This window comes from Haliotis asinina, chromosome 8, assembly GCF_037392515.1.
Source record: "Haliotis asinina isolate JCU_RB_2024 chromosome 8, JCU_Hal_asi_v2, whole genome shotgun sequence".
In the NCBI taxonomy this organism is placed as follows: domain Eukaryota; kingdom Metazoa; phylum Mollusca; class Gastropoda; order Lepetellida; family Haliotidae; genus Haliotis; species Haliotis asinina.
Window position 1 is genome coordinate 15,993,970 of NC_090287.1, and position 27,718 is coordinate 16,021,687.

Here is a 27,718-nt window from a genome sequence, read left to right on the forward strand (position 1 = left end):
TATATATCCAAAGGACAAGGAAATCTCACTTGTATCATTTTTATTATAATTTCTAGGAATTAGGTTTGTTGAGACAGGTTGACGTGGGTTTATAAAGATTACAGTGTCTGTAACCTCCACGGGGTCGAAGGTCGTGTTTTTTCCCAGGGTGACAGTGTTAAGTGCAAAATCGGCTTGGGTATTGATTAGTTTCGTCTAATAGGAAACCCGGGGCAAGCTGTCGGTTAGGATACCAAATCGTATTTGCCTCTTCGGTGAACGCGACTACGCGACTGAAATGTAATACTCTATGGGGACGGGGCAGAATTGAACTAAACACTAATACACTCTATGGGGAAAGGAGAGACATGGACTAAACATAGCAGTCAAAAGAAAGAGGGAAGAATTGCCCTAATAATCACAACACTCGATGGGAAAACAAGGAACCACTGGGCTAAGTAAACAATACCACTTTAAAGCAAAAGGAAAAAACTGGGAGGTCTGTCAATAATCGAGTCTGAACCAGACAATCGGGTGATCAATAGCGAGCATCGCGATTTGGACAAGATGACATGTGTCAAGTCAATGAGTCTGACCAACCGATGCTGTTAGTAGCCTTTTACAACAAGCGATCAAAACTTTGAAAGAAAAATGCAAGAACTCTTGTAAAATAGCGTTCTGAAGGAAAGAATTGGACTAAAAATAATAACACTTTAAAGGAGACGGGACATGCGGGGCTAAAATAATAACACTCAAAGGAGACGAAACATATCTGGCTGATATAATAACACCCTAAAGGAGACGAAACATACTGGGCTAAAACAGTAACACCCCAAAGGAGACGAAACATACTGGGCTGATATAATAGCACGCTAAAAGAGATGGAGCATACTGGGCTAAAATAAAAACACCCTAAAGGAGATGGGACATACCGAACTAGAATAACAACACTTTAAAGGGGATGGAACATGTTGGACTAAAATAACAACACTCTTAAGGAGACGAAACAAACTGAGCCAAATAATAACACCCTAAAGGAGACGAAACATACACTTACAAAATAATAACACGCTAAAGGAGTCGAAACATTCAGGATTAAAATTATAACACTCAAAAAGAGACGAAAGATACTGGGATAAAATAATAACACTTTGTGGGGTAGAGATCGTTCTAACCACAACATCACGGAGGACGTTTCTTCTGACACGGTGTCCGTGTACACATTCTTAGTACCAACTAGCAGGCGATGGTGTACCCTTAGTCTTAGTACCAACTAACAGGCGATGGTGTACAATTGGTCTTAGTATCAACTAACAGGCGATGGTGTACAATTGATCTTAGTACCAACTAGCAGGCGATGGTGTACAACTGATCTTAGTACCAACTAGCAGGCGATGGTGTACAACTAATCTTAGTACTAACTAGCAGGCGATGGTGTTCAATTGATCTTAGTATCAACTAGCAGGCGATGATGTGCAATTGGTCTTAGTACCAACTAAGGTGGTGTATATTGATCTTAGTACCAACTAGCAGGCAATGGTGTACAATTGATCTTAGTACCAACTAGCAGGCGATGGTGTACAATTGGTCTTAGTACCAACTAGCAGGCGATGGTGTACAACTGATCTTAGTACCAACTAGCAGGCGATGGTATACAACTGATCTTAGTACCAACTAGCAGGCGATGGTGTACAACTGATCTTAGTACCAACTAGCAGGCGATGGTGTACAACTGATGTCGTTCATAATGGCTAGTGTGGCATTTTGCTGTTAATCCTTTGAAGGCATTGCGTGGATTGTTTGACAACCAGTGGAGAAAAGAGTTAACAAAGAACACGGAGGGATTTCATTGGACTAAAATAGCTGCCTTGTTAGCCACCTGGGATCCTTCCTTGGTGATCTGTTTCACAATATCTGCTCTGATATCACAAAACCCCGGGAATTTGACCAAGACAATTAAAGGAAAGTTTATCGAAGATCTGCTGTTCCACACTGGTCAAACAGTCATTCCTTACCATTTCTTTTCCGAATTGATATAGGAATTAGAGATCACTGAAACGTGACAAGTTTCATGTTTAACATTTCCTTGTATTGGTGAAGGATGCCACCAGGTGGATAGGACATTCTAACTCTTCGAGATTTTACATCGTATGATGAATATTTTTAGTGGTTCATTACCAAGTGATATGATATTGTCTGATTCGTGCAAATGGTTTTGTAAGGTTTTGTCGTTCTATTGACCCACACAATAAGCCTGTGGTCTCCCATATCTCAAAGTAGCTTCTGGTCAGTGCCAGATAGAGGACGGCATCACTATTTTCTTTAGAGGGTCTGATCAATATTTTTTCTGAGTTAGTAATGACTATCAGATGTCATGAGATACGTTGTGCGTTAAGGTAGTTCAAACCATTTCCATAATTATAAAAAATCTCCGCTCAAATTGTGCGAAGTACCACTCCGACTGTGCCGTGAGTATGTGTTTATGATTCACCGTCAGTGAGTGAGTAAGTTTACTTTTACGCCGCTTTTAGAATTATTCGAGCAGCATCACGGAAGCGGACACCAGATAAGGACTTTAGGCTTTGTAACCATGGTGGGAATCGAACCCTTCCTTTCGGCTTCAGCCACTTGGCTAACCCACCGAGCCAAATTCGTTACAAATACGTAATTATGCGCCTGTGTCTTTACCTTATGGTTGTAGTGGCCCGTCTCAGCCTGTGATATTTCAGCACTTCTCTCTGTCCAGTATATAGGAATTGGCCGGCCAAGGTACGTCACATTCAGTGACTTCTTTCTTTTGGCGTCGATGTTTTTGGCTGTCACTCCAACGTTGAACTGAAAGCGGAATTTCCGCTGCCAAAGTCGACCTGTGTCTGGCTCGACGTCGATCTGGAGAAAGAAAAGGAACAAGATTAAGTTTAAAGAAGCACCTCTTGTAGAATTCTCAACTGGCATGTTCATGACCTTCATAAAGGCTTCACCTTTGACACACATAATTGTCAGAAATAACGAAAATGGGTAAGTGAGTTTAGTTATACGCCGCGTTTAGCAATATTCCAGCAATATCACGGTTGGTAATACTAGGAATGGGCTTCACACATTGTACCCATGTGGAGAATCGAACCCGTCTCTTCAGCTTGACGAGCGAACCTTTAAACCACTTGGCCCACGCCATAACGAAAAGAAAACTGTCCGGCGATGGAATTTGTAATGCAGATTCAGCTTGTATATTAGTTATATCAAAATACATGTATAGTGGTAATAACTAAACCTAAGGGATTTCAAGGTGGTCGTATATTCTATTTCTCTATCCATCGCTATATAATACATACTCAGGCTGGGTGCGTTCTGTACTGACAAATGAAGTAAACTCAGTTAGTCAAGAGAGAGTGAGTGAGTTTGGTTTTATGCCGCTTTAGCAATAATCGAGCAATATGACGGCGGGAGACACCGGAAATGGACTTCACACATTGTACCTATGTGGGGAATCGAACTCGGGCCTTTGGCGTGACGAACGAACTCTTTAACCACTCGGCTGGACCACCGCCCCGTTAATCAAGAAGGCAGGCTTTCATAGTGACTACATTCGTACATTGAAATCACAGCCGTACATGTAATTATAGTCCGTTTGGCTCAAAAAGCGGACCGATGAATTACAATCTAATTCCGTCTCCATGTTTTCGCGCACACCTAGCTGTCCCTTTCTCTGCACTCCTTCCTCGTCATAAATACTGAACTGTGTCAACATTGTAATGAAAAATTGTTAAACAACTTGTTTATCTTTAGGAAAAATAATCTGCAAAAAAATCACAGAGATGATGTTTTAATTATGATCAGCGTTTCACTGAGCATTTTATGTTTATTAGTTATCCAACTAGACTGTGCAATTCACAGGTCCGCTTTTGAGTCAGACGGACTATTCTGTCATAATGCACCAGCAAGTCAATGGACGAAAGTGACCGACTCTCACATTTAACTACATATTGTATTAAAGTTTCGTAGCCGGATTCACAGGCCGGGAAACGCAACGTATTTCGCTTTTTATATTCAGACCTGAGGGTTCGAATCCCACCTTCATGGTCATTGTTTTCTGGGATCGACATTCAAACCTGAACTCTTGGAGGTCACCAAAGTAAAGACCAGCTTAACTTCAAGTTTTCTTCCCACTTAAAGCTCACAGGACTCAATACCACTGAAATACAAACTACCTCTCGTCAGCAGTATGATCCAATAAAACCATAGAGCTGCAGTATTAACACAGTACTTACAGATGATAAATGCTTTGTGACGGACCCTCCGGACTGATATCCTGTGGGGTAAGACCCGGACGAGTAGACGAAGTGAGGATTGCTCATCCATACAAGGTAGGAATAGAGGCCCGTCATGTTCTGCACACCTTCGTGGACGTCATAAGATCCATGGTTTGTAAATGTGTCTACAAGAAACAGGTAAATTAGATAATCGAGATGTCAGGTACAAATACTTTTCAGTAAAGTACAGATTCTGGCACATATGTTAGTTTTTGTCCCATCCGAAATTCGGACCCACTTCCTGAGAGTCAGCCATCGAGCCCACTGAGACACCGCAGATTATTTATATGAATAGTGACTATCGATACAACGGACACATAAATATATAAATTTGTATTCCTGCAATAAGTTATACCTTATCCGGAGAACATTGCCAAATTTCAAATCGAAGTGTTATAACCCCTCTTGTGAGTGAGGTGTGTTTTGCAGACGAACCATATTTGTGGCATATAACTTATCGTTAGCCAGAGAGAATGTATAAACAACAATGTCGAAGAGAGTGGACTGGTTTAACACTCACCGTTAGCCATAGAGAATGTATATACACCATTGTCGAACAGAGTGGACTGATTTAATAGTCACTGTTAGCCATAATATAAAGAATGCAGTAACACCATTGCCGAACAGAGTAGGCTGGTTTAACACTCACCGTTAGCCATAGATAATGTATAAACAACATTGTCGAAGAGAGTGGACTGGTTTAACACTCACCGTTAGCCATAGATAATGTAAAAGCAACATTGTCGAACAGAGTGGACTGGTTTAATAGTCACCGTTAGCCATAATATAAAGAATGCAGTAACACCATTGCCGAACAGAGTGGGCTGGTTTAACACTCACCGTTAGCCATAGATAATGTATAAACAACATTGTCGAAGAGAGTGGACTGGTTTAACACTCACCGTTAGCCATAGATAATGTAAAAGCAACATTGTCGAACAGAGTGGACTGGTTTAATAGTCACCGTTAGCCATAATATAAAGAATGCAGTAACACCATTGCCGAACAGAGTGGGCTGGTTTAACACTCACCGTTAGCCATAGATAATGTATAAACAACATTGTCGAACAGAGTGGACTTGGTTTGATTATTGAAATGCACTCCCCTCCAGACTTCTGGTATGTAGACTTTGTGGGACTTCAGTGCTGGCTGACAAGCTACACATGCTTGAAGCAGACCACATGCAGGTACAAAGTCCGTGTGTGAAGACAGATACACATTCATGTCACCATCTTTAAGAAGAGGTTTGGGGGCGAAATGACTTCCGTTGATTTCTAAAATAAGGAAAATAGTTCGGATATATTCGAAACAACACACTGCAGTGAACTCCGGTAATAAGGAACTCAAAATGACCACTACTTGTAGTTCGTTTTAACAGTAGTTCGTTACACGAATTTCGACTAAAATATATAAGTTGCGGGGAACAATACAAACAGTTCGTTATATACTACAATTTGTCATAACCGCAGTTCGTTATATGCATAGCACAGTTCGTTATATCCCTTACTCCATTGTAAGAGTGTTCGTTATAAACGTATAGTTTACTGTACTCTCATATAATGCATCCACGTTTGAGTGAGTGAGTGAGTAAGTAGGGTTTTCAGCAATATTCCAGAAATATCAAAGCTGGGACAACAGAAATGGGCTTCACACATTGTACCCGGGTCTTCGGAGAGACGAGCGAACGCATTAATCACAAGGCTACCTCGCCGCTCCGCATCCGACTGTGACTTGTGAAGATGATTACGGTACATGAGCCCAATTTCTGGTGTCACCCATTTCAATATTCATCCGCCGTGATACCCTTTAATATTGCTAAAACGGCATAAAACACAACTCGCCCACTCACCCTCTTATAAGATGATGTGGCACTTACTTTTAACCATCATGTTGTTATCAATATCACGGTCCTGAAGACACGTAGCCAGTGTCCAAAATGAACTCAACTCACTTCTAGACCCTTCACTCGACCCTTGACTCGGCCCAAGGCTGGACCCTAGACTCGACCAAGGGTCCGAAAAAACACCTGGCACAAAAATGGACGTGTTATCAGGACCTTTCCGAACGTACCCAAACGCTAGTTCCGACTGATTTCTGGTTGTCACTAGATCGTTCTGGAGACTTACAATGGCAGCTTCGTGAACAAATGCTGCTATATGTGATAATATGAACGCTGTTATAGCTTCTACATAGGCGGTTGATAGTTGTATGTTGCTTGGAAGTACAAAGCAATGGTTAGGAGTTTGCTGACTGCATAGAAATTGTTGGATTTGAGCAGAGAAATTTTGAAAGCACGACACAGATCCCAAAGTGTAAGTCTTCAATAAGGAAATAATACCACAGCTGACGTTTGGGTTCACCGCATCAGAGCCACTGGAGGCACAAGCAACATGACTCGCCCATGATAAACACTCCGAATAGGACGAGTTACCGTTCTTGAGCATAGATGGCGTTACTAATAAATTATATATCCCAACCATCTCCCCTTCAGTGAAAGATCTTTGTCCTCTCTCAGTCAATATCGCAGATTTATATGCCGTGTCGTTTTTACGAATCCATACACCAAAAGATAAGTCGTTCAAGTCTGTGGTCGATGATAATTTAGTCGACCAAAACGTATCACATGCAGCTGTCAGACAACCAAACGCGGGAAGTTTGTCGGTGATGTTTTTGGACACATCGATGCCAAGGTGAAGCATGGCTGTTGCAAGGGTGGAGGGTATCGCTTCAAACGTGTAATCCGATTCCGACCCAAAACTTGTCGTCTTTTGAAGAAAATCCTGGTTGATAACTGTCAACTGTAAAAAAGCACAGAATCTGTACTTGTGTTCCATCACTAAAAGTGCTTTAAGAAACATTGATGATAAAACTTATACCTTATATCAGCATCGCATCCCAGAGGTCTTAAAAACAACACTGCACATGTTCTTTTGTTTGAATGACTTATATTTCTTCTTCATCTTTACATTAAATATCCATGCTAGGTATTTTTTATTTATTTATTTTTATGCATTATTATCATATTATTTCTAAAAACTGCACAGGAAAAAACGTTACGAATTTGTAAACTAAAAGGCGTTCACTTCTACTATAGATTGCTCCAAATATCACCCCTGCTACAGCTAGTCCAAAACATAATCTCCACTATATATGGCTACAAGTACCATCTATTAAATACAGCAGGTACCAAATATCACCCCTGCTACAGCTAGTCCAAAACATAATTTCCACTATATATGGCTACAAATACCATCTATTAAATACAGCAGGTACCAAATATCACCCCTGCTACAGCTAGTCCAAAACATAATCTCCACTATATATGGCTACAAATACCATCTATTAAATACAGCAGGTACCAAATATCACTTCCATTACGGACTGCTACAAAGAGCACCTCTACTACAGATGGCTACAAATGGCACCTCTACCACGGATGGCTACAAATGGCACCTCTACTACAGATGACTCCAACCTCTCGCGTTGTCTTTCCAAATAAATAGCACCCTGAAAAAGGACTTATGTTCAGATGGCTTTAAGCGCGAAGCATCACTGAAAGGATATGGACCAGTTCAAGGTTACGACTGTCTCACTAAGCATCAAGACTACATAAACCTCGCTACAACTTTGATCTCATTACATATTGGATATACTTAGTAATTTATCAAGATTATACAGCTTTACCGATTCTTGTTCCGTGCAGTCAAAGCCACACTCGTAGGCAGTAAGAGTAGCATCAAACACGTGTCGTCTCCACAACTTCATCCGCACCTCGTTTACGTTGAATGTGATGTCAGTTTTCTCCTCTGTCTCTCGGTACACGTATGGACCCCTCTCTTTAACCTGTTCCACAAACAGTTAGTGTAATTGAAGCATTCGGGTCGGTAAATTTAATTTCAGTTCTGCGAAAAACAATATATCGGTGTGTTCCGAAAGTAAATGACATATACCCCACTCTATTGTATTGTGTATAAACAGGCATACACCATGTCGTTTCTGAGCACCCCTAGAAGAAGTTCCTTTAGAGGATTGTTTCGTTTGTTTGTTTTGATTATATTTTCTAACTTTGGGGGTTTTTTTATAAAAAAATCAACGTTTCATTATCTGTACCATAGATGTTAAAGGGCTTTTTGTAAATGTCTGACCGGTTAAATGTGTGGTTTTAGATCAGTTATATATATGGCACAGGGAAGGTTCAGAATATGATATCCGATTTGAATTCAAAATATATAAACTGCATATCATTGTAAACAACATCGATGTACATTCTGACAGCAAGTGTTGAAATTTTTATAGCGTAGTTTGAGTCTGCCAGGATATAAAGCGCCGCCATTACAACCAACACTACGATGGAATAGACTCAAAGGCAAATGTTACTGCTATCTGAGTTATTGCCACTGACAAAACCATTGATGGCTTTTTTTATGATCCCAGGAAAATTATTTGGAAAACCTCGGAAAAACAGAAGGTGACCAAATTTAGCTGGTATTGCATGATAGCTTACCCAGAAATTATAGACTATAAAAAGGATTTCTGTATATTCTCTTTGGTTTATACGTCACAATGTCGTTTTGTCTTTGAATACATGTCCTATTTTATCATTTTTCTTTTAAATAGTTTTCTCTCATTTAAACTGAGTGTGGTCTTATGATATTGCCGTAGAAGTGCGTCGACATATTCGGCATTGAGTAGATATGACACGAGACAGCGTCTTCCAAACCACTCACCTTTGGTTCCTCCCGGTGGTACAGGAAGCCTTCTTTGTTCTCTAGCACCCAAAAATAGATGCGATTCATTCGGTTCCACTGAGATCCGGCTCTCTAAAATATAAGTATCAAGGTATATTACATGCTTTTTAAATGAGACTCAACGAGGCCGTTATTAATACAGCGGCGTGCGTGCGTGCATGGAAATGTGTGTATGTATGCAGCCATTGCTAGCCCTCTGAGACGCCATGTCTCAGTTTAACATGCTTATGCAGTATACGACCGCCGACCACACCATTACGCTACTTTAATGTCGAAAAAACAGAGGAACAATAATTACGATCTTCTATGTGCGAATCAGTTCCTAATTTTTTTGTTTCTGGCCAGTCGGGCTAGCTATACCTGAAGTTACTAACCCATAAAATAATTCACTAGTCCGAATGTGAATGTAGAAACTAAGCCAAATATTACATAAGGGTAAGCTGCTAATATGATGAACATCTTTATCAGGCCACCATCACACTGTTCTCGGGTCTTTTATTATGACTGTGAGCGTTCCGTGGACTTTCCGCAGGCACTCCATACACTAAAGATGCATGTATGGGAAGAATACACACTTATAGAGTATTTATTTGTTCCTTATTATTTTGGGTGGAATTTAAAGTCAGTGAGTGAGTTAATATTTTAAGTCACATCGGCAATGTTTCAGTCAAATCGTGACCAGAACAAGTCAATAGAACAATCTCGCGATAGAATTTAAACCGAAAATAATTTTTATGATCACATGACACTTTTACATGGGACGTTTTTATCATCATAAAAAATCTTTAGATGTTGCATGTTATTGTCAATTGTAATTTTACTCTACATTTTAGCGCCATAAGAAATCTTTTCCTGTTACACTCTTACCATCATAAGAAAGCTTGGCATATTTTATTTTTATCACAACTTATAAACTAGGCAGTTAAATAATTAAGCGTGATAATTATGTCGGTGTGGTGTATGGTTGCCAGCGTTGCTAGGTTCGTTACGTCAGCTGACAATTATACCGATGTGCAGTACTTTATGACGATAACACGGTAGACCCCATATATCATGGTGGTCGTGATCCAGTAGGTATTATAAGCGACTTCGTTATAAACGTATTATAATAAAATTGTTACTTACCAGTTATTTCAGACGGTCTATAATAAAATCACTTAAATACTATGATTTTATAAGTTATTAAGAAAGGAATTAACGCTTTTTCCACTATTCGACGGAAGAAGTCAGTTTGATTTCCAAGCCGAGGTTAGTTTCGTTTTAGTCAGTATTTCATTAAGACGATTTTAACTGGGAAGAATATAGGTAATGAACAATGTTTTTCGCTACCTACTACATGTGACCTCTTTTGGCCTGTTCTCAGATACCAGTAAGACTACCGTAACGATTTGACTCACAGGTTTATCTTACTAATGTTTAAGGCTTCGGAAAAAAACATGTAAATACTACTCAAAGCGGCGTAAAACTGAACTCACTCATGATTATCATTTTCAGATCTAGTTTGCCCTTTACACCAAAAAGGAGTCTGTTTCCGAGAATAGTAGAGATTAGGTGTTCTTTTGCACAGATATTTTTAGTTCTTGGTATAACACAAGAAGTGTAAAGTTAAAGTTGGAACCAGGGACTGGACAAAGTCTACCAGAGATCGTACAATCAATTTAGCACCAACATCTGTTCTGTGCATGGTTATGAGGCCATGGCTCAGACCAACACGGCATTAACAGATTACTGTTGCTGTTATCGATTTGTCCGACAGCAGGAATTCAGGTGTCGTTTAGAAAATGCACCTGTTAACCTCTCGCTTCAACAACAAACGTTCCCACAATGCAGTAGCCTTGACATCTCTCTTCCTTGACTCAAGGACACGTTCACGCTAAACTATACGTCAATACAAGTATTTCAATGGTATTTAAATGGGTAAAAAGAAAATATACGCACCCAAAAGTAACCTTTAGAAAGAAAACGAAAAAGAGACATGTTCGAAAGTATATATATGCCTAAATAAGTTAAAAACTGTTAAGAGGTGATCTATATTTAACTCTGCATAGTTGTATATTCATCTGTATGTTAACGAGAGGAAGTCAGAGAAATAAATCTCCAGACACTTTAACAGACGGTACATCCTCCCCCAGTATTAGTGGGCGAGTTTAGATACACGTTGCCTTCAGCAATATTCCAGCAATATCACTACGGGGACACTAGAAATGGGCTTCACACACTGTACCCATGTGAGGAATCGAACCCTCTTCTTCGGTGTGATATATCAGTATGAATATATCGTATACACTGGCATCACCAGAGAATATAACTAGCTTCGCTTATCAGGCAAAGATTATATATTGAGTAAAAGGGAAAATAGTGGGGACAATGCCATGACCGGATGACGAGAGGTGCTGGCGGGTAAGCATACCCTTACCCTTAGGCCTAATCTGCGCATGCCCTTCACTCATTGCTTTTACACGCTTTTTTTTAGCAAAACGAGTCTGTTTGTCAAACATCTCGTCAATCAGCAGTACCTTTCCATGTTTCCGTTCAACTGTTGAAAATTACCCCTATTGTCGTGACAGTTAGCTGGCATTGTGCTTTATATGACCCGACTTGATTGATTGACATCCTGTGTAAAAACATTAGTGTAGTATGTTTCAATATGTGTCGATATCACCGCCATCTAAACAATCAGTTTTACTGCCTAATGATACATGGCACGATGAAGCACGACACAAACATATCGTTCATGTGAGAACTTGTCAATGTCGTTCATCGACTTGGGGATTTCTCTGAATTGTGGGTTATATCACACTGTTACAATGAAATGGGTTTATCTTGAGTGACTATATTTTTTCCCGCGGTTAACAATATTCCAATAATATCAAGACGGACACCATTAATAGGATTCAAACATTGTAACCATATTGAGAATCAAACCAGGGTCTTCAGCGTGGAGCGAACGCTTTAACTGCTAGGCTACCCCACTGTCCCAGTATATCTTGAAATAAACCTATAATGTTAACGTTATTTTATGGATATTCAGCTTAGTTGATTGTGAGCAGTTAGTTACGTAGATCGATGTTCATGCTGTTGATCACTGACTTATCTGGTCCTGGCTGGAATTTCCATCGACAGCCGCCATGTACCTGGAATATTGCTGAGGGCGGCATAAAAATAAACTCCTTCACTCAGTATGGCTAGCCTGGTTCATGCATAGCGACCCCTATTCCTTCTACATCCAACCCAAGACAGCTAATGGATTTCATCTGAGACACAGTACTTCATTGACCCCTCAAAGATGTGATGTTTTAATCACTGTGCAACACTGATGTTTTAATCACTACATACACAGCACTTGTCACTGTTGGGAAACTGCATGGCCTTTATTTCAGTGCATTTGTTAATGTATTCAGTCTGAAACAGATGGGTCAACGTATCTGTGTATAGTGGTCAATAGACAGGGGCATCTTAATGCGTTCTATGGAATCACTACCGGGACGATGCGTGATTGGGTCCCACAAAACAACGTATCCATTGGTAACTACTTTTTATGGGCATTCGATATTTGTTGACACCTTAAGACATTTAAGATTAGTTGAACAGAAAAGCTGTTCAAGAGGATACTGGACAAATGTATTTTTGTTCACTCCCAACTAGCGTTCGAAATTAACGTCGGTACTTAGACCCGAAGACTGAAAACACTCGAATCCATAGCTTTCGTTTTCAGCAGGACCTTATGACCGACAGCCTTTTCCGTCCCCAACATCCAAGAACATTATTTTCACATCGAAATATTGGGTCTACACATTCTGATAATGACCCACAACATGTTAGTTCTGGGTGCTGAGGGACTCCAGCTTTTCAAGGTTAAAGGCAAACACTGCTTCCAACAAACTCGATAAAAGACACGGTCAGATGATATAGTCAGATAATGTACTCGGATGATATAGTCAGATAAAGCAATAGCATGATGTAATTGTTTCCATAGTCAGATGAAGTATATGGATGGTGGGGTAGCCTAGAGTTAAATTGTTCGCTCATCACACCGAGGACCTGAGTTCGATTCCCCATATGCACATGGGTACAATGTGTGAATCCCATTCCTGATGTTCCCCCGCCGAGATATTGCTGGAACATTGCTAAACCTTACTCATTCACTCATTCACTCACTCACTCAGTCAGTCAGAGGAAATATGCAGGTGTTAACAGTCAGCGCAGATGGTCAGATGATGCAACCACTATCGACCAATACCTCGGTATTATATCCAGCTATTTCATAGAATACATGGAGACAGACACGGAGAATGAACGTGATGTGGTAATAGTTTTTATGAAAAGGTAGCACACAGGTAGAACCGACAGTTACTTGCGTCATGAAGCTATTAGCGCCTGGCACCGTTATGCATCGAGTGCCGTTACATGTGCTAACAAGACGCTGGATGTTCAACGGTAACCTCACACCTGCGCTACATTTATGTTACGTAATAGATCCGTGAAGGTCACGGGGTAGAATAGGCCTTCAGCAACCCATGCTGGCTCTATAATGTCTTTAATACCTTGTACAATAACTTAGTTCAGCCTATCTTGTCTTATGGCGCTGCTGACTGTGGTACAATGGAATTTAGTTGTATAAATTCAGTTCAAAACCGGGCTTGTAGATTTTTTCTCGGAGTCGGTTGTAAATATCCAAATTTGGCAGTCAGGGGAGAGATGGGTTGGACAAGTCCTTTCTGTAAACAAAAGCTAGAAATGTTGAGATTTTGGAATAAAGTGAATCATATGCCAGATTTTAGATTATATAAGTGTTGTTAGATCCTGGATTAACGTTACCAATAAGATACTTTCGAGTTTACAGCTCCCACTTCAGGACTTGTGTTAGTCTGTCGTACAGACCCTGAAGTATAAATATACAAGAAAACCCACGCAAGTCTAGAAAATGTGGCAAGTATTTGGCAAGACATTTTTTTTAATCTCAGTTGTTTTTTTTACTTCAACTCCACAGGACAGGTACAAATCGATGACAGTCTTTTCAAAGGGTTCAAAGACGGCACAAAGTATTGTCCATATGAGCGACCTCAGAAAATGAAGAAAGTCTCAGGGCTCCATTTCATTATATTATTTTTTTTCACTATGGACGTCTTTTCAGTAAAATATGTTCATTTCAGAGACTAGCTGTTAGTCTAGACTTGTGTAACATGACTAGACTTGATGTTAAAATGTCCTGTGAGTGGATCCAATCTCTTGATGAACAACAGTGGTTGAGAGATTTGTGATACGATCATGGTCAGTCAAATGGAAATAAACTTAGAACATACAGGCTTTTTAAGAGTTCCTTGGTGACCGAGTCCTGCGTTACAGAGTTGATCCCTAGATCCCATCGCAGTACTTTGGTTAAGTTGCGTTGTGGTTCTCTCCCCTTAGAGATAGAACGTGGAAGATCACTCGACCGAAAACACCTCTTGAACATCGCCTGTGTAAGCTGTGTCAGCATCAGGCAGTGGAAGATGAGGTTCCTATTTCGCTTGGCTGCCCTTTATATGAGGATCTACGGTACAATTTTCTCAGAGATATGAATCAGCTTTATAATATTCTTCCTCTGTTGCCCGTCGCACATCAAACGGATATGGTAATATCTCTGGCCGCAGTACTTTATCGTATGTATTGGAGGAGACTGTGTAACTCCTAGGGTGATGTGTGCGAGTATGTACGTATGCATGTGATAGGGTAGTGTGCGTGGATTTGTGTGCGTGCGTACATTGTTTTCGAGAAACTTGTGTGTAAAATATATTTAATCTATTTATGTCAAGAATGCAATCGCTTCATGTGTCTCGTAGGCCGAACGGCCGGATGCTATTTATAGTTGTTTGTATTGTCACAATGTACCGACATATATATAGCATGTGACAATTTGATAAACTATTTTTCTCTTCTCTTTTTTCCCCCTTCAGCAACCCATGCTGGCCATGAAAGGTGACTATGCTTGTCCTAAGAGGCGACTAACGGGATCGGGTGGTCAGGCTCGCTGACTTGGTTGACACATGTCATCGGTAGAATAAGTGTATATGGATGACAACTTCTTTAATACTAGAACACGACGTTTTCAAGCAATAAAACAGGCGATATATATACAACAGAAAACTAATTAACAAGTGATGAAAACAAAAAAGGGGAGTAACAATGGATGCGAGGATAAACATAGAAGCCAGTGGTACACAGAGCCTAGTATGAATACAAGTTAACAAGTAAGCCAGTGAGGTACACACAGTAGATTATTTGTACAGGAGGCAAGAGTGGTTTTATGAGCTCATCGTAAGCCACGGGGATGGTGTAGCCTTGGTCTCTGTTAATCAAGGGTCGGTATCGTTTCATGCTGATAGCTTCAGTTATTTTTCTTTTGGTAAAGTCTGATTGGTTCTTTGAGAGGATGGTGAAGTCAGTCCTGTTGATTTGGTGATCGGGATGGGCCGCTATACGATCTGAAACGCCTGTTTTCTGTTCCGATTTGATGGTTGATGTCTGATGTTCCTTGATTCCCAATTGCGCAGATCAGTGCTCATGTTGCTGATCACTGGAGTGTCCCTTCCAGACTCGATTATTTACAGACCGCCGCCATATAGCTGGAATATTGCTGAGTGCGGCGTAAGACTCAACTCACTCACTGTTACGTAATAGAGACAACATACTTTTATCTATGCCAATAATATACTCATGGACAAATTTAATGGAACGCATGAAATAGCTGTGACTTTTAATCTTTGAATCAGTAAGAGAAAAGTTCATACAGATGAAAAGGCTTATGTCAAGTGATGAAAATCAGTATCGGGTGTGTCCCCCATGTCTCTGCAGAACTGCTTGGCATCGTCGTGGCATGCTGCGAATGAGTGTACGGATGGTAGTACAATCGGAATTCTACGCCATTCTTCCTGGAGAGCCACGAAAAGTTCATCCAAATTGTTGGGTTGAACAGGTCTGTCCCGAACATTGCGGCCAAGAACATCCCAAAGATGTTCGATGGGGTTAAGGTCATGACTTTTAGCCGGTCATTGCAACACTCGGACACCTGCAGCCCTCAATCTGTCCCGACAAGCATGAGCGATGTGAGGGCGGGCATTGTCATGTTGGAACTCGAACATTCGACCTGCTGTACGCGCAAAGGGGATCACAATCGGGTTCAAGATCTCGTCACGATATCGTACACCTGTTATCCTGTTATCAACACGCACAAGATCTGTTTTGTGGTTAAAGGTAAACCCGCCCCACACCATAACAGAGCCCCCTCCATAACGATCATGCTGTATGGTGGTGCAGGCACTGTGACGTTCCCCATCGCGTCTCCAAACTCGAATTCGACCGTCATTATGGTCTAGTGTGTACCTGCTCTCATCACTAAACATGGTGTTTCTCCATTGACGTACAGTTCTTCCCCCATGGTTCCGTGCCCACTGCAGTCCCCAGCGCTTGTGTTGCTCAGTCATGTTGATTCCAACCAATGAACGGCGGCTTTTTGGACCAGCCGATTTAAGACGATTACGCACTGTACGTGAACAAATTCTGACGTTGTTCTTCGCCTGAATTCCGTATTGATTTTGGAGGAGGATTTGAATAAGTCTCGCAGAGCAATAAGGCGTAGGATCCGGTCATCCCACGGGGTGGTTTTCTTTTTCCGTCCCCGACCACGCCTCATTTTGACGTCACCAGTCGCTCTATAGCGATTCCAAAGTCTGAATGTCACGCTAACGGACTTGTGAAATGTTGTTGCAACCTGTCGTAATGATCTTCCACCATTAACCATGCCAATTGCCTCCCATTTCTGTGCCAAAGTTAAGTACTGTACTAACTTCAGGAGCATGTAGTGAACGTGCATGGAAAGCATTATGGTGAGTTTGAGTGAACTGCTCTTCACGAAACCGATAATACACACATGCGTTCCCTTAAATTTTTCCATGAGTATATATAATTATATATTACGTAGCACTATATTACGTAGCACTAAATACGCTGTGTGTTAATTGAGTCGTATTATTAACGTATATTTCCACATATTCTGGTCACAGGATGATGACCCGACAGGTGAACTTTCAGCAACAAGCGTCTCGGTTTTCACTTTGAGTCATATCTGATTACTGTATGTGGAGCGAATTTTATTGAGACACTCCAACTGCTGCAACATAACAATAATACAATAAACTATTGTTACCACATTAACGTTGATACATTAAACATGCTGTTGTTTTGGGGGATTTCCACATGGATGGTTGCTTCAGCCCATACAGTTGACACGATTTTCACATGGATGCTTGTTGATGAAGCAAAAGTTTGTCTTTGGTAAAAAAGTTTGGCTTTGGTAATACCTTGTCACTTTCACACCTACAGACACATGCTGTGTGATTGAGTATTTGGCTTAGATAGAATGAGAGGTATTGTACGTCTACGTAATCTGTCAAGATGTCAGCTATACTCAGGTGTTTTCAGGCGCCCCTTGTATGATTTTGTTTTTTCGCATTAATTTAAAAGGATGTCAGTGAAATGCATCCTACTTCCTGCATCCTCCTCTGCATCTACTCATGAGCGTACCAAGTCTCCTGGTCCCCCGTCCCGCTGCAACCGGAATTCCCGCCATAACAGCCTGCACCTGAACAACTCGCAGACGCATCAACGTCACATGATGTTATTGTCATTCCGCAAAGGCAACGAGTAAGTGACAGCGGAAGTAATTAGCCCAAGTGTTTCTGGTAAGGCCCGGGATTAAATCTCATAACGGTACATAATGCTTGATTGGGTTGGTTAGAAACACGTGCTATGGTGCAGGGAACAAGCATCTTACTGGCGGTAAAAGTACACTCCGAGGAATTAGCTCTCCCGATTTTAGACGAGTCTCATCCGACATGTTGTTTCTGTCATGTCCTTGTATACATGAAAGGACACACGCTTTGTTCAGGATACCTCTGGAACAACATCCCTTTGCTCATTCTAAGAGCAGTTAATGCTTAGCTATACATATTCCAAGACGTTTTTCCTGACAACCTTTGGTCAGTCACAGAGGGAACTACAGAAGACAAGGAATCGAGGCAATGACATCTGTTGTTGGCAGACGAGAGTGAAGCAGACGACTTTTTAGCAGCCTTTAATCGCTCGGTATTGATTAACCATAAGGTTTTCTTAAAAATGAATTTGGTATTCTGCTATATATGCTATAGATTTATTAGGTCTTTCGTATGTAATGGTAAAAAGAGTACAAAACCCGCAAAAGTTTATTCGTTCTTTAAAACATTTGCTACTTTCTTCTAGGAACACACGCCAGGTAAACAGTCATGTCATCTATTGCATTCTCCATACGAGTGATCCAGTCACTAACCACCACATCGGATTACTGTATCTCGACAATCAGTTCAACGAGGGGGTCCGAATGTTACATCATAGTACCGAGCTATTTCATTGTTGTGGTATTATACATGGTGTTGTTTGTGAGCTCCTTGACGTGCTGATCCCATAGGGTCGACATAGCGGGTGCAGTGTGTGATGCCCATTTCTGTTATCTCCTGTCGTGATATTGGTGGAATCTTGCTAACACAGCGTAAAACTAAACTCACTCGCAACCCAAGGGTATGTTTGTGTTCTCTTGGGATGGTCTTTTGTGGAGATCGAAAAATCCTACTTGGCCCCAGTAGAGGTGTGCCCACAGAAACGGATTGTAAAAAATGTATGTAAGTAAAATATGTTATTCAAATCAGATCGGACTATATCCTATTTGAAAGTAATAAAGAGTACCGGCAACATAAGTACGGGGTTTAATTTTGATGAACAGGTATTTGTAAGCAGAGTGTCTTTAACTTCTCGCGACTCTGAGACGTTTGACGTAATAACAGTGCTGGCTGGGTTCGAGGTAGCCGAGCGGTTCGTCGCGCTGAAGGTCTGGGTTTGATTCCTAACACGCGCATAATATAGGAAGACCATATCTGGTACCCTGATCAATTTTGATACCTGCATCGTACCTGGGCTTTGTACAAATGTGAACAACGTGCATCAGCTGGAAGCCTTCACCCTCACTGAAATCATGCGTCATGGTAAGACCTTATAATACTTTATAATACAATAGATGTCGAGAATGAAATACAATGTCCGTACAGTGTCAAACAGTGCGTGAAGTCTAGACACCTGCCACCTTGGCGCCGCTGGAATATTGGTGCCCGTCCCTATAACAAGACGGACTCCCATATAAGCAGACACTGTATGTAAATAGATTTAGGATTTCTCGGGCACCTCGTGTCTTATAGACCATGCAACTGTGCGGCTATTGTATATATGACATTGTCCTGTCTTTGTGATTACTTATTTTATGTATACTGCGTGACACGTGAATATAATATTTCCTTAACTGATCTTGTCTATCTTATACAATCAGGAAATTTATTCTTCACCTGCATCTCCAGCAGGGTGGAGATTCATAAGTGAATGTGATATTTTAGATCTGCAGAGCCAGAAACGAGTGTAATTCAATGTATACCCAGAACAAAAACCGCCCAAAAATGTGATGCTTTGGAAATGTTAAGCTACACTAATTGGGAAGACCAATCCTTATTTAGAGAAGGTTCATCTAGTAATTAATTTAGGGATATCATAATCACTTGTATTTAAAATTAAAGGAAATAGTGTTACAGAAATGATAGTACTGTTTTAAAAAGTTAAATAACTATTCCCATCCTGCTTATGCAACACTATTTAACTTAGGCTTCATCTGTCAGAAAATGACGAATTATATTACCATATAACAGTCATTTCTGATTTTCACTTTTCAAATGGAGGTAAGTAATTTCCAAAAGTTCATACATCCTGTTTTAAGTAAAAGATAATTTCAACAATGGTTTAGTTTTCAACCTGAGAAGTACTAAACCTGTTATGATTATCGTTACTTTTCTGAAAAATGTCCAGTCAGACAACCTATAGTGGGAAAAGACGCTAGGTGGCGCTTAACGTTTTGTTCTAGGTATAGATGTACCGACTAATAAATTTCGTTAAGTCCACGTATGTCTTATACAAAACGAAAAGTTCAAACTGTTTGGCAGAGTGAAAATAAATAGTAATTTTATAAGAATGGAACATAAATGTCGATATGAATCATAAATAAATGGATGTAGATATTTTAAATCCATATATATCACGAAACAGATACATGAATAGACATATTTTAAATGAGAATAAAGGGATAAATGTAGATGTGTTTGTAGCAGTAAACATCAGCACGCACAGAAATAACGAGCCAGATATATAACAACAGATATAGTTATAATCACACGAGTCTGACATGACATGACGTAAACATATGTGGGCTTGAAATGGGTTTTTATAACGCAATCGTGACCGATTGCCTTAATACCAGTACGTTAGGAAACAGGACTCGTCAGGAAATAAACACATTTGGTGTATACCTCATAAACATTTGTTTGAAGACATCGTCAACGTTTTGAAAACTCTTCATCTTAATATGGTGCTCTGAACAAAATAACAATCTATAAAATCGTACATTGTGAAGATTCATATCCATTGTTTTTAACACAAGACTGCATAGAACGTGTTTGTTTCCAGGTTTGAGGGTGATGGAGTGCGGTGGGGGTTTGGGTTCTCGTACCTTTGTAATCTCTGTATGAGAATATGTATAACGTACCTGGATTGAGTGCATCAAGTTTACTTTTGAGAAAACTGGAATGAAATATTTGGGTCACACAAGCATATCCTAATTAATGACTGTAAAAGGATTTGTTGTAAATAAACATAATCTACAGACTTAGAGAAATCTTCAAACGAGGTAATTTAGAATATTTGTAAAAAAAACTTTATTGAAACGTGAGATTCCTAGACTTACAACATTATAATGAGCGGGCCTTACTCAGTTTCAGAACTTCAAACAAGTAACAGGATTGAGTTAAAGAACCCCAAATGCAAAATGATGCTTTCCTCTTTTATTTAATTGAGATTGTGGATGACTTTCTCTTTTTGTTTATTTGCCGAACCTGGTTCTAGAAAGAATGTTTTTGTTAATATTGCATGAATGAAACAACCTTTTCACTGCTACAAATCAAAAACTATTAGGAAATTATCTGAATTTTGCGAAACTAAAATATCTTGTTTAAGCAATTCTGATAAAAAGAAATAATAACGTATGTGTGTAATATTCTCCATTTAACTGGTAAGACGTCCGTACACTTACAGGTATTCTTGCAACCAACCGGTATGTATGTATTATTCATATTATGCATCTTACATGTATATAACATGTGACAGTTGTTTTTTATAATGACGTATATATGTACTTCAAGTGCAATCGGTGTGTAGATGAGGTTCAATTCAGTTCTGTGGATTAACCTAGTGGTTAAGCGTTTCCTCGTCACGAAGAATCCCCGATTCAATTCCCTATATGGGTACGATTGAGAATTCCTTGTGTTCTCCTCCGTGAAATTGCTGGAATATTGCCAAAAACATGCTAATAATCACTCACCCGCTTAGCTAATCATAAATTACTGTCACATACGGTGTGTAATTTATGCGGATATCATAGTTGTTTTCGTGATGACGTAGCGTTTCAGGCTATGTTGTCAGTCTTGTAATGTTCCGTTACCGTTGAACTTGTTTAGCCAAATCTAATCTTCGGAGTATACTTTCTTGTGCCTGCATTGTATGCAATACGCGTATTAGTAAATTGTGTTTGGTTTCTTCCACTGTGTCCGAACGTGAGGTCTGTTTGTTGCTTTACCTCAATGTTCCATGCTGGCCTTTGTAGCTCGAAAACAGTCTAATGCAAACCGGTGGTTGATGTCATGAAGACCACCTTATGCCTTCGGGGTAAGATGAGTCTGATTATAAGGCATTTACTAATACCTTCATATTAGTCAAGTCCAAACATTCAACATTATTACAGAACATGTGCACTGTTCACAAAACTTTAATACATGTGAATACCGCTAATGAATTAATAAATATTACCCTACATCAGCAGCATTGCAGTTATTCACAGCAATATACAGACCTAAAAGTCCAGTGACAAAAATTTGTCGTTAGCTATTAGGGCATCTATGCATATGATTCTGATTTACAGTGCTACCTCTATGTCATTCTACCTCAAATTCTTGCCAGACATATTGATTTATGAGATAATCCATTTACAGACAAGTCACCGGTGCTACTACAACGTACGCCAGTATAGTTTTTAATTACCCACTGACTAGGGGATGTATCAAAGCCAAGAATCAATAAAGACACAGTGACTTGCATTTTCGTTTATTTTGATGGATGCTCTAGTGGGGCTCGGTCCGCTCATCTTTCCGAAAACAACTGGTGTTATCACTAAGAGGATAATAATACACGAATACAATTCTTTATTACAGTGACATCGACTTTTCGATGCAGGTTCTAACACCGTTATCGGGGCAGTGGGGGTATAAAGTCAGTTCCCTACATGGGTACAATAGAAGTTGTTCACTGGTCACCAGGGGTCCATGGGCTCATGTACCCTCTAGGTTTGTTTATGTTCCCCGAGCCGCAGGGCGTATTTATCTTACCGAACACCCAGGTTTTAATATCGAGCTGTTTGAAGCACTTCTGTTGAATGCGAGGCGAATCGCCATTTTGCAGACGACACAAGGTAAACAGATTTAGAGTTATCTCCCTTTCATCGATTTTCAATCGCAAAAGATCGGTAAATTCCGTGCTTGATGCGTGATTCAATGTTATTCGAGATAAAAAAAAAAGTACTACCATGAAGCACCAGAAGAGTTTCCAGAAGCACCGGAATTTCCAGCGGTGTACATTGAAAATAATACATCGCCTGTAGGCGGGGTACATTGAAAATAATAGAATAGCGCTTAGCCAATCAGGAATCGACATTTATGTGTGACGTAAAATAATGTGTCTGGACCCTCGCCGTGATATTGCTTGAACACTGCTAAAAGTGGCGTAAAACCAAAGTCAATCACTCAAACACCGTTATCAAGCAAGTGCCGACAGAGCCTACACCGAAACGTCGTTCTCACTGTCAAAAAACAAATTGTTCATCCTTGTATTGTTATCCGTATGTTGCTATCCTTTCTTACTGACCCAACTCATAGGTGTCTAATTAATGTTAATATCATTACTTGACTGTGAATCACAAACAAATATTTATGTTACATATACTTGCATACTCGGATTCGTACAGTGAGCCAAGTCACATTTCTTTGTCAATACTATGAACTAGTGTATCTGGCAGGGGGCGTTTTGAGACGGCCCCTTTCTTTCTTTCTGTCAATATTAACATGCAGCATTAGTTGTTGATGAGTTAAGAGATGATGGATATCTTTATGACATCAACAAAGTCAAAGAGGCCAAGAAACCCTCATTTACAACAAAGAAAAGACCCAATTTCGATTGCCTAAACAAGAAATATTCCACGACCTTCAGCGGTTACTTTTTTCTTTCTTTTTTTTCTTCTTCTTTTTGTTTTGTTTTAATTTTTATTTTATTTTATTTATTTTCATTTACTTATTGTTTTTGGGGGGTTTTTTTGGTAGGGGTAGGGGGTGGGTGGGGGTGTGTTGCCATTGCTATTGTTGTTTTAGGGGTTGTTCTTTACCTATATAGCGATTATCGTACGTTATCAATGTTTCCCGGTGAATATCAGTTTGTGTCCATATATCACGAATGGAGGCAATGAATCATCCAGTCTGCCATTAAGCGCTGGATGAATTACCGTGCACATCTACATCCCCGTTTCACTATGCATCACAATTACCTTATTTTACTCTATTTATCCACCTCTTTATAGTAACATGCGGTCATCAATGACTTTTCTCAAAACCTCATCTCACTGAAACTGAATTTTGAATACTACCTCTACTTCAAAAACAGAATACGGATCGAGAGAAAAAGAAGATTATAAAAGGTTGCCATAAAAGAATAACCAGCCTGGAGTCTCCAACCATAAAGATTCCACCGGGTCTGAAACGAGAGGTGACCATTTAATGAATGGATGACTGGAAATCAGATGTGACACCAGGTGTTCGGTCAAAAGGTTAAACGTTATAGCTTCCTGGTAGCACTGCCAGTCAATTCCAAGGCCAGGCTAAATATCTGGAAAGGTGCACACGAACACTTGCATTTTTATGTGTTCCCCTATTTGTTTCCATCAGTATATGATCAAATGCAAATTCGATTATAAGCATAAGTCAACGACAGCTAATAATCCAGTCCAGTCTATTTTGCACAACGACAGATTCGTTTCAGTGTAGAAGGTCAAATAGCATATGAACTCATCATAGAGAAAACATTAGTGGAAAATTACATTATAAATTCATAGTCTGTGATGCTTGTGTCCCTTCCTTGATCTGACATTTTCAGTGTGTATCTATAGTCTTGATGGCATAGTTTGAAAGTCGCAGCATATATAATGAATAACAAAAGAAACGCAACTCTGTTTACTGTAAAGTTGTTGGGGTTTTTTTAAAATAGAAGACTTAAAAATGAACGCTTACTTTTGTGAGGTTTGATTTTTTCGAAACTTGCGGGGTTTTTTTGCTGTCCAGTATATAATGAAATGCACAATGAGTGACCCAGATACAACGGATACGATGTAAATCATATTTCTAGACAGCACCTTGCCGTGTGTGTGCGTGTATGTGTGTGTGTGTGTGTGTGTGTGTGTGTGTGTTAGTCTCTAGTCTGTCTCTCTGTCTCTCTCTCTCTCTGTGTCTCTCTCTCTCTCTGCCTGTGTATGCAAGTGTGTGTGTGTGTTTGTTAGTCTCTAGTCTCTCTCTCTCTCTCTCTCTCTCTGTCTTTCTCTCTATGTGTGGTTGTAAGCGTGTGTGTGTGTGTGTGTGTAAGTGTGTGTGTAAGTGTGTGTGTGCCATGTGAGGAGTTTCCTTTGAGGAAGATTATTACATATTATTTCAAATGATTATCTGTACGATATTCATATTAACAGCGTGAAGACACATGATCAGTGGAAACACATGTTTTGTTTTACCACATGGTCATCATCAGAACAACAAAGTGATCATTTTAGTCACATGATGATCAGCTCAACAATAAAGTGATCTTTTCACCATCTAATGATCATGGTCCTGTGTAGGTCACAAATCAGTTGAAGTTAAGCATAATTGAGCGCGGACATTCCTTGAATTCAAGTGTTTCGCAGTTTGCGTCATGACAGTTTCAAGAACATAGGTCCAAACAATGAAGCACTTGTGACACATATGGTCTAACCATAGGTAAGTGAGTTTGTTTGAAACTGCCGTAGCAGAAAGTGGGTACCCGGTGGGACAAGTCAGGTGACTAATGATCTTCTAGCAACCTGGGTTTTCTGGAGGAATAATGTGTCAGCAAATTGAGCATGCACAAGTGTGGACAAGGCGTGTTACAAATGGTCATTGTTATTAAAACTGTCATTTTAACCGTATGATGACCATTGTTTGTACTACAACAACCTAACGCAGTTATATGTGTTTCTTTTGTCCGTGATTACACCCCGAAGAATAAATGCTATAAAATGATCTTTCAATTCTGTGTGTCGCTATGGCAACATAATCCACCTTATCTATTCTGAAGAACCATTCTAAATATACCCCTCTGTATAATTAATGCTATAACTGTTAGTGATAGTAGCTCCGAATAGGTCAATCTTGTACTTGACCCTGACATTCTTTCGGGACGTTAGCTATTCTCGGGGTTTACTATGAAGTGCTCGAGTACATTATACCAACCTATAAGAATGTGGGATACAGACACCATACTGTTACTACAATAACTTGTTTTAAAATAACAATACAACATGGACGACAGGAGATCGTGTCCTGACCAAACGGAAGCACCTGTTTAAAATGCATTGCTAGTTGTTCTCCAGGAATAAGTGAGTGAATTTAGTTTTACGCCGCCTTTTAACATATTCCAGTAATATCACGGCGGGAACACCAGAAATGGACTTCACGATTCACATCATAATCAAGTTGGAAATCGAAAGGGAGTCATCAGCGAGACGGGCGAACGCTTTAACCACTTGGCTACCCGACCGCATTCACCAGTAAGAGTGACACAGGCACAAATGTACAAATCTTTACAAATGGAGGCATACCACTGGACATCATCATTAAAATCCTTATTCTACATTAAACCTTAGAAAGCAGCTATGTTCAAGGCTCTGAATGTTGTAATCTTGATCTAGCAACAAAATAATGCGTAGTCTAAACTGAGGAAAAGTACCCAGAACAATATGGCAAAACCTACTCACAGCGTACTTTTATAGCTATTAAATTCTGGTGCAGAATTGTCCATCTGAATCCTTCAACACCCCCGTGCCATGCCTACAACCGTCTCTGATGCAGGTCGTTATATTGGGGCTTCTGAGAGTAGAACGACCTGGGAAACATTGACCTGCTCTTATTGGAATTCAAGCAACGACTGAAAGATAATCTAATTCAGGAATGGCATTAATCGCTAAATGACAGCTCAAAATGTTACAACTACAAGCAGGGAAAATCTTACCTGTATATAGTCTCCCTCCTACAAGTTAAATCTAACCTAAATGTTGAAAAGTACCTTACATATGACATCCAACCTTATCTTATCAAGTATATAGCTAAATTCTGTTGCAAAAACTTCAACTTATTAATAAAATCTGGTCGTCATAAAATATACCCCGCAATCAAAGATTATGTGAAATGTGCACAACCAATAATGCAAAGTTCATCGAAGATGAGTACCATGTTCTCCTGTGTATCACCATCTACGGAAAACATATCATTTAGGTACAGAAAATGTCAGAGCAGCAAACGCAAAGCAAGCAGTTCGTTATCCTCATTACCAAACTACAATTTACGATACAGGTCAACTTCCCTCAGGTAATTTACAATCAGATGTCCCTCACACGGGAAAACAGATCTTTCACATTTCTCGCATCATAATGGGAGTTCCATGCAGTCCAAAAGTGCACAAAGTCAAGCAAAATATGCTTGATGGTGAACACTTCATCGCAAGAGGTCAAAGCCAGAGGCATGCTGAGACGGTAGTAAAAGCCATCGTGCCATCATGCATGTCTTTTATGATATGCCGCTTGTGCCAAACAGCAGGTCATCCACTTACAAGATGTTGGACAGTAGATTCATTGCACAATCGACGTTTCATGCGACATCGACATATCTTTCAGAATCACACTTAGGCGATTGTGAGTAGTAAGTGACTGGTCCTGAACAGCGAAATGAAAGCGTCTGTTTCACATTTTAGACCAGACGACACACGATACAATAGCGTCTCAGAAAGTTCTCTAAAAATGACCGAATCGAAGCAGACATGGTGAATAACTTCACCTGGGTTTTTTTGCCCATCGCTGCACCGTCCAGCAGTAGACATTTCTGATTCTGTCCAACATCCTTAGCATGCTTAAGATAGCTGTGAAATGATAATGAAATGATAATTGTTTTTATCATGAGTCTTGACGTACATCCTTGACGAGGATCACCCCATAAGTAAATAAGTGCAAAAGTACACACACAAGAATTCTATCATGAAGAGCCTCCACATTAACCAAACCCCGACCTCCAGAATTAAGAGAGGGGGAGAAACGAGGGTGCTGGGCTCTCGTATCAGACATGATCCTTCCGACCAGTCGGTCAAGACTCTGGATATCTTTTTGTCAGATCAACTACTCCAATGGAATAGGAAAGGATTGGCACA

At 40.0% G+C, this 27,718-nt stretch overlaps 1 protein-coding gene across 1 annotated transcript in view; it reads right to left on the reverse strand.

Annotated features, from left to right (window-relative positions):
• The window catches only part of LOC137294481 (uncharacterized), a 41,139-nt gene that overhangs the window by 11,381 nt on the left and 2,040 nt on the right, over positions 1-27,718 (reverse strand). Inside the window, exons 2-7 of the mRNA XM_067825506.1 lie at positions 9,017-9,109; positions 7,974-8,132; positions 6,166-7,087; positions 5,321-5,563; positions 4,248-4,414; positions 2,668-2,868 (exon numbers count right to left, since the gene is read on the reverse strand). Of these exons, the coding sequence (XP_067681607.1) occupies positions 2,668-2,868; positions 4,248-4,414; positions 5,321-5,563; positions 6,166-7,087; positions 7,974-8,132; positions 9,017-9,109 (1,785 nt within the window). The remainder of the gene's footprint in view (positions 1-2,667; positions 2,869-4,247; positions 4,415-5,320; positions 5,564-6,165; positions 7,088-7,973; positions 8,133-9,016; positions 9,110-27,718) is intronic.